At 32.6% G+C, this 9,034-nt stretch overlaps 1 protein-coding gene across 1 annotated transcript; it reads right to left on the bottom strand.

Moving 5' to 3' along the window:
* Positions 1 to 6,495: 6,495 nt before the first annotated feature.
* Positions 6,496 to 7,109, bottom strand: LOC133301019 (LOB domain-containing protein 24-like). The gene is made up of 2 exons (XM_061500615.1): positions 6,954 to 7,109; positions 6,496 to 6,831 (listed from the first exon to the last, which is right to left on the bottom strand). Exons 1-2 carry the CDS (start codon positions 7,107 to 7,109, stop codon positions 6,496 to 6,498), a joined length of 492 nt encoding a protein of 163 aa, XP_061356599.1.
* Positions 7,110 to 9,034: the final 1,925 nt, after the last annotated feature.

Raw genomic sequence — 9,034 nt, 5'->3', positions numbered from 1 at the left:
AATTTCAAAATTATCCTTAGTGTCTAAGCCGACGATGGGCCGTACAATACTTTACTAAAATTTTGAAATTATTAAGATTTAATCTAGTGAAATCTGATTATCCTTATCCGATGGGGCTTCGGCGATAACCATTTCACTAATAAACCCACAAATGGAGCCCGCAGGTTTTAAAATTAATTAATTTTTAAAATCTTCACCCATTCAACATTTTTGTTTGAGAATTTTCATAAGCCCAGTCGAATTCATTGTTTAATTTCAAAATTATCTTTAATAACTTAGTATTATCGACGATGGGCCGTACAATACTTTATTAAAATTTTGAAATTATTAAGGCCCAATAAAATCCAATCATGCTTATCCGTTGGGGCCTCACATGATTATTTTATTGATAGGCCCACAATGCGCCTGAAGGTTAAATTAATTTCTTAATTTAAATCTCCTCCCATAGATATTTAAGTCCAATCTAATAAAATCCAATCATGCTTATTCGATGGGACTTCACATGATTATTTTATTAATGATCCTATAATGCGCTTGAAGGTTAAATTAATCTCTTAATTTAAATCTCCTTCCATTCAACATAAGCAACATTTTCTAATTTCCAAGAATTATTTAATTGAGAGTATCCTTTGTTTGATTTCAAAAACTATATAAGTAAGAGCGCCGATAAACGTGCACTAAGCTTAACATAATTTTGAAAGCATTAAGGTCCTGAAATCCGGTCACTTTACGTCAGCGTGTGCTCCAAACAATCATGATACATGAATGTTGTATGCAGCGTGTATTATTCCATGACCATTTCAGAAAACCCACAAATTACTCGCAAAATAAAAGAATTCTCTTAGGAAATTTTCTCTAATTATTTTTCTAAATTTAAATCATCCAAATAGCTGACTTAATTATTAATCTAGATTGCAACAATCATAATAATTATCATTTATGAGGATAATTTGAAATCAAAATAATTTCCATAACGATTATTTGTCTTGATGTTAATTATCCAAAATTAATTAATTCAATTATTAATCTAGATTTTTAATAAAAATCATAATAATTATTAATTAATTTCTTAGGATGATTTAAAATCAAAATAATCCCATAATAACTATCATACTAGTCGCTGAAGACATAATAGCTATTATGCTCATGCAATCATACAAGTTATGCAACAATATGACACCACCTATTCTATATGGCATGTTATCGCAATAAAGCATGTTATCAATCATATAATTTATACCAATCAATAAAAGCATTAAATAATAAATCATAATTACTTTAATCCATGGTCTTCCTATTTTAAAGAAAATAAAATAAAATAAAATTAAATAATACAACTTTGGAATTCGACTTTCGCCTAGCCCATAGTATCTGTCTCAAGCCCCTTTAGGGTTTCATGGGCCCAAAAGCCCAAAGACCCAATCCTTTGGCGAGAAACCCTAGGACGCGAAAGAGGAACCCTAGCCGTCAGGTCTGCCGCGCCGTCACCCGAAGTCAAATCAGACTGAAACTCCAGGGGAAGGACCACCACGTAGAGATGAGTGCCCTGCCGCCAGAACCACTCAAAAAGGTGGCCGGACGCTCCCTCCCTCTCCCATTCTTTGCCGGAGAGTGGCTGCCACTCTCATCCTCTTGTGGAGGCGCGTGGTGGAGCGTGGAGTCTCCGATGGCGGTGATCCACCCACCGCTGCGTTCGTCTTTCCTTCCTCTTTCCAACCATATATAGATCGCCCCATTCCGAGATTGGCAAGTCCTCGAAAAGTCTCCGACAGTGCTGACTGCGCATCTTCCTCTTTTCTCAATCTTGAACTTTTACAAAATATTGGAAAAATACACAGAAATTCCAAAAATAAACAAAAACAACAAGGAGGAAACCTAATCATATGAGATTAGCCTCCTTGTTACAAATCGAGAAATACACGAGAGACCCTAACCATGGATTAAAACATTTTTACCGATTAAAATTTAAACTTTTATGAAAATGAATTATAAAATACACATGCTAGATTCATACCATAATCCTAGAACCCTAGGTGCCACATTTCAAGAAGCAAAACTAATTACATGAATAGTGAAACTAGATTCACATACCAATGTACAGCCAAGGCTCTGATACCAATTGTAGGGAATCTTAGATTTATGCGGAAGCGGTTTAGGACCTAGTACATTGGTATGCTTACCGAATCATCCTTGTTTCACAATTACCTCTCGGTGCGCAGGTCTCGTGTAGAATCTTCCCTTGTAAGATTCCTTTTCACGAACAGCTCACCTCAGCGCTGCAGCACGAACAACCTCCTTGAAGCTGGACTGTGGCAGATCTTCCAAACTATCTCTCGAGGAGGAAGGGGAAGTGTGTGGGCACTGATTAGATTCTGAGCTTGCCTCTTTCTCACAAAAAAGACCTTGGAGGCTGATGACTTAAGAGGTACTATTTATATGGGTTCCAAGAAACACTAGCTCATTGGGCTCTAGGTTCCTTGGGCTCTTCTCATACTAATAACTCATTTGGGCTTTAGTAAAAGAGCAAACCCAACACCAACCTAGGCCCACAACACGTAGCAAGCGAAGAAACCCCTAAATTGCTCTTGGGAAGCGCACCCTATGACTCGAGCTCGCTAATAATCCCTTGCACAACGTGGCCAAGAAAACATTCAACTCCACCACTATTCAAAAAATCATAAAAGCACAGGATTCCATAAAGCAACAAAAATTAGTATAATACCTTGCGAAAATCACGCGATTGCTGTGCCGAATAAAAAATTGGCCAAATCCTATCAAAATTCTGGAACATCAAAAAAAAAATAAAGTCACCCAAGCGTAGCAAATCATGCTTAAAACAACACCATTACATTCATCCCAAACTAGTTGGAGTGTCACTCGATTAACCCATAATATATTAAGGAAAATAAGTAAAAATCGAAAATTTATAATACTTTGAATCAAAAAGTTCAAAGAATGATGTATTCAAAATTCAAAGTATGTCCATTCCTTCATGACGTACCAGCGGAAATCGGAAAATAAAAACGTAATTCACCTTTTGTTCCGCAGCAACACAAGCACGATATGGAGCCAGTGTTGTTTTTTCATCAATGGGAAGGATCACCTGAAACAATGAGATTAAGTTAGGGCACAGAAAAAGAAGACAAATTAGGGAAAATGCAAAAAAATAGAAATTGGGGTCTAGAGAAAGAGGAGTGCTAGAAATAAACACGAAATGGCTTGAGATATAGCAAGACAATGTGTGGCTATAGATAAATGACTTATCAATCTGGAACAAAGAGAATAAGAATGAACAACACTTGGCTTAAGGAATTAGGAGAAAAAGGGAATGAATTTTGGAAGCTGCCACTTGACATACCTTAAACTTCAGGTTTAAAGGCGGTGATTATCAACCGCCCTGAAGAAACCGACGTCGAATCCCGTTTTTACCGTAGTATACTCCTAATAAGCCCATTGATACAAAAAAATTGAAAAATGAGTGGGTCATTTTTGTAGTTGCCTCACAAATTTTCATACAATTTTCTCAACCAAATAATCAAGTCCATCTACATGATGAATCAAAAAAAAGTAAGGTGATACGCTATCACTCATGAATAGTTATAAACGGGTAAAAACTTTCATTTCTTTCCCCATTCCAAAGAACTTGCAAGTTTTAACATGCACCAGCTTTCTGTTTAGTTTTTCTGAGCTAAGCCCTCCATTTATATATAAAAAAAACTTGCAAGTAACACAGAGAATTAGTTCAACTTAAGAATTACATTTTTTTCGTTGTCAGGTTGTTGTGAATCTCTTCAAATATCTAGGCACAAGATGATTGATGATTCTATCAGATTTTGGTTCTTAATTTATAGGGAGATTTTGTGCAATTTTAAAATGTATCGGCTAGTTTTTTCTCCTTAAAATCACTCTTTGTTACTATTTAACGAGGAAGAAACAAAAGGAAAGTTTTCAAATGAAAGGGGAAAAAAAAACAATTATCTTCTATTTTGCTACTATTTAAGGAGATTGTAATTCAAAATGATAGGGTAATTAAGATTGCACTGATCATGTAGTGTTTGGTTCAGGTTTTATTTTTAGATCTCCATCCATCTGATATTGACATTCCATGTTGCCTCGTTTGGTAGAAGAAATACAAAAACTTACTCACCAAAATATTTTCCCCAGCTAGAGGCAGAGCCACGTTCTGCTTAGGTAGGGCCTGGGCCCCAGCTATATTTCAGTAAATTTTATTTATTATATATAATTATATAAATAACTATAATTGGACCCTATCTCAAATTGTAAGTTGGCCCTAGCTAAATTTATAACAGTGGTGACAGACGAAGATTTTGAGCTACTTTGTGGGTGTAACCAGATAATGCTTTCTTCTTAATTTCTTATTCTTCTTTCATCTTTTTCTAACTAGGATTTTCTTCTAACCTTTTTTTTTTCTTATTCGCACTCACCACCCGAAACCCAGCCATTATGTGACAATGTACAATGTTTCATTCCTTTCTCAAGATTTTACGGATACATGTTCTTAGAATATGCATTGGTAATTATATTATCCGATAGGAAAAAAATTGATTTCCATTTTTGAACATTGTAAAAGAGAATTTTTTTTGTCTTTGCTGACCATAATTGTTTATTGGGTGTTTCAAACATAAGTGAAATTCATGCCCTTTTTTTTATTTACAACTTTTGTGTGTGGTTGTTTTATTGATTTTATTTCTTTTAAAAAATGGAGTGTTGTTTCAAGTTTCCTTTTTTTTTTAAAAAAAAAAGTTTAATGTAGAGCTACAGTTGCTATTAGTAATGAAATTAAATTGTTTCTTGGTGTTATTTGTATTTGATTTCACAACAGAAATAAAAATTTTAGCGATTAATCAGTGAAAACTATTAAAGAGAAAATTCAATGAAGATAAATGTATATATATGGAGTATGAAAATTTCTTGTACATACCCATTAATAAATTCTGTTTTTTTTGTTGTATTTTTAATTTTTTTAAATATTAAAATATTGATTAAATGATTTATATGGATCCAATGTCATCTAATTGTGAAATTTGCTCTGTCCCTTTATGTTCATGTTCTTCACAGGTTACGACTAGGGGTGTAAATATGGCAGGTTAGGCCTGCAGGCTTTGGCTTTAATAGCCTAAGCTTATCTAAAGTGTTTAGAATCTATACTGACCTATTAGCCTATTAAAGGCTTGATTTATTGGTTTGGTCTGACCTATTATAAAAAATTAAAAAACCTAATGCGGCCTTTAAGGCCTACCAAGTTGCAAACTAAGGAGGTGTACTGGATTAGGATTTCAGAAGATTTTAATGGATTATTTTTAGACAAAAAATCCATTGGTATTCAATTAGAATTTTAAAGGATTGAAAAAAAGTCATGTGGTATTCGATTAGGATTTTAAAATATTAATTTATAGACTACGTCCAAATCCGTTGGTATTCAATCAGGATTTTAAACAAAGGAAAAACAATAGGGGAAGGATATTGTAACAACCAAGTTGTGTTACTACCAAGTTACTACCAATCAATCTCACTGTTAGATCGATTATGTTGATCCAACGGTTATATTTATTTCCATCTTTATATGATCATGATTTCCCAAATTTAATACTTTATATTTATTTCCACCTTTGTATGGTTATGATTTCTCATATTTAATGCTTTCACTTTAAATATAGGAAATCATGATCAAATAAAGATGGAAATAACTTAAATTATTATAAAAAATAAATAATAATACAGAGATTTTAATTTATTAAATTGGGAAATAAGCATAATATGTAAAGGGTAGAAGTGGGAGAGATATTAGTGTTTTGATATACTGTAATCATATAAATTGTGACATTATATACAGGGAAATCATTTTCTTATGCTGTAGAAGAAATCACTCTCCTATTTTTCTCATATAAAAAATGAGCCATTTTTTTTTAAATTGGTGGACCCCATTTCATTTGTGTGTGAGAACTTGGACTTCTCTCCTACTATATATAAGGGAAGTAAAACCCTTATATTTATAGTGTATAGCAAGAGTAGTTTATGATCACAATTGTTGATTAATTGAGTTTTGATTCATTGTGGTGGTATTTGACTTGGTTTTGATGAATTTGAGATGGATTGAATTGAACAGCAGACGATTTTGAGCCACTGGTTGTGACTGAGTTGTAGAAGGCTATGCTCAAGAAGTGTACAGCAAAATTTCTCTGATTGCTCACTCAACTCAATCAAATAACTTTTTGTTCTACACTGTTGAACAATTGAGGAGTAAAAAGTTTTATTTAAGAGAAACTCGAATTTCATATACTTGCACTTCGAATTTAAAAAAGACTACTTTGATCTACACCCTTTCACTCAATACTTTTATTCTCTCAAGCTGAGAAAGAAAATCGAAAAATATAAATCAATACTTAAAAGACTGATGGAAACCAAGCAAACAATACTTTTATTCTCTCAAGCTGAGAAAGAAAATAGAAAAATATAAATCAATACTTAAAAGACTCATGGAAACCAAGCAAAAGTGGACGCATCAAAAGGCTGTTGAGATATGCTGAGGTTGGGTTTCTGCTCAATTGAACTTGCATATGAAAACGCGTCATCTTTATCATTAGCATGAACCATTTGCTGCTGATACTGCAGCTGCAGCTGTTGTTGTCTCAGTGCATCTTGAACTGCCATTTCATCCTTGATCCTTTTTATCTCATCTTGACCTTGAATTATCTGTTGTTGCAATCGATTGATTTCTCCAACACACCCATAAACAGGATCCTTAACACGTATATTCGCTTCATAACACATGCTATCCGCAGCCTTAGCTCGTAAATGCTCCTGAAGTCTCTGGATTAGAAGTAACAAATAAAATACTCTATTTGTGACTGAAAATGGCTTTCTATATGCTAATACTAATGCCTAATAAGTGGAAATCATATAAAAGAATCATTTTTTGTTTTGATCCTTACCGTTAGAATTCTGGTAATATTGCTGGCACCATAGACTTGATGAGCAAATGAGAATCTCTGAGGATTGGTTGAGGGAAAATATGGCTTTAGAACACAATCTGGTGGACATCTTCTCCTCAAATATTTGCAGCCAGCACATCTAGTTGATTTTTTCATTGTCACAATCTTGTGAATCTCTTCAAATATTTCTTGGCACAAGATGATTCTGTCAGAATTGGTTCTTAATTTAAAGGGAGATTTTGTGCTATATATTTTGGGGATAAGATATTGTGACACACAAATAATATTACGCACAATGTTACGACCATATCTTAACCGTTGATTTTCGCCAATCAACGGTTATCATTTTTCAAATCAAACTCATTAATTAATTATTAATTCGCAATAAATGATAACCGTTGATTGGCGGAAATCAATGGTTAAGATGTGGTCGTAACATTGTGCGTAACATTATTTGTGTGACACAATATCCTATCCCTTTATTTTGAAATGTATCGGCTAGTTTTTTCTCTTGCTACTATTTAATGAGGAAGAAACAAAAAGGAAAGTTTTCGAATGAAAGGAAAAAAAAAACGAAAATTATTCCTCTAATTTGCTTCTATTAAATGAGATTATAATTCAGAATGATGGGATAATTAAGACTGATTTCGAGGTGAGGAGGAATCAAAGTACTGATTTGCATTTGCCTTCTCTCTTGCTTTTTTAGTCTAACGAATCCTTTTCTTAATTTCAATATAGATAGTTTTTAAAAACAAATAGAAATTTTGTAATTGTCACGTGTGAACGGAATCTAATAACAATCAGGTATATCTCTTTTTGCTATTATTAAATTAAGTTGAAGAAAGAAAACGAAAATTTGTGAACGAAAGGGAAAAAAAAACAAAATTTTCCTGTAATTTACTAGTACTAAATGAGATTGAAATTCAGAATGATAGGAGAATTATGATTTTACTCTGGGTAATTTCAAAAGGTAAGGAATTAAGGTACTGATTTGCCTTCTTCCTTCTTTAGCTCAATGAATCCTTTTTCTTTCTCTTTTTTTTCAATTTAGAAAGTTTTTATAATTTTTTGGAAACAACTAAAATTTTTGCAATTACCAGATCTAATTAGAATATGTACATTTTCTCATTATTACTTATATATATATATATATATATATATATATATATATATATATATATATATATAGATCACAAAAGAAAATAAGTCCATTGGAGAAAATAATTCCTCACTAGGGCGCTACTCAATTTGATCAATGACTAAACTGCTTTACACAATGAACAAGTACAAAAATATAGCGTGATTGAAAAATAGTACGTTAGGAAAATACTCTTACGAAGTGATATTTGAATAAATAATTTAAAAAAGTATGACATATTATATAGTTACTCCTAATAAGCCTATTGATACATAAAAATTGAAAAATGAGTGGGTCATTTTTGTAGTTGCCTCACATATTTTCATACAATTTTCTCTACCAAATAATCAAGTCCATCTACATGATGAATCAAAAAAAGGTAAGGTGATACGCTATCACTCGTGAATAGTTATAAAGTGGTAAAAACTTTCATTTTTTTCCCCGTTCCAAAGAACTTGCAAGTTTTAACATGCACCAGCGCTTTCTGTTTAGTTTTTCTGAGCTAAGCCCTCCATTTATATATAAAAAAAAAACTTGCAAGTAACACGGAGAATTAGTTCAACTTAAGAATTACATTTTTTCAATGTCAGGTTGTTGTGAATCTCTTCAAATATCTAGGCACAAGATGATTGATGATTCTATCAGATTTTGGTTCTTAATTTATAGGGAGATTTTGTGCAATTTTAAAATGTATCGGCTAGTTTTTTCTCCTTAAAATCACTCTTTGTTACTATTTAATGAGGAAGAAACAAAAGGAAAGTTTTCAAATGAAAGGAAAAAAAAAACAATTATTCCTCTATTTTGCTACTATTTAATGAGATTGTAATTCAGAATGATAGGATAATTAAGATTTCACTGATCAGGTAGTGTTTGGTTCAGGTTTTATTTTTAGATCTCCATCCATCTGATATTGACATTCCATGTTGCCTCGTTTGGTAGAAGA

Source organism: Gastrolobium bilobum, unplaced genomic scaffold (assembly GCF_033153095.1).
Source record: "Gastrolobium bilobum isolate Gb01-03AN ecotype WA unplaced genomic scaffold, APGP_CSIRO_Gbil_v1 utg20296, whole genome shotgun sequence".
NCBI lineage: Eukaryota > Viridiplantae > Streptophyta > Magnoliopsida > Fabales > Fabaceae > Gastrolobium > Gastrolobium bilobum.
This window is presented reverse-complemented; position numbering and strand designations above follow the sequence as displayed.

Bases quoted from the DNA above. Each gene is read 5' to 3' on its own strand.
- LOC133301019 (XM_061500615.1), bottom strand. From the start codon at position 7,109: ATGAAAAAATCAACTAGATGTGCTGGCTGCAAATATTTGAGGAGAAGA. The intron at 6,832-6,953 runs GTAAGGATCAAA...CTTCTAATCCAG, and splicing joins ATATTACCAGAATTCTAACG to AGACTTCAGGAGCATTTACG.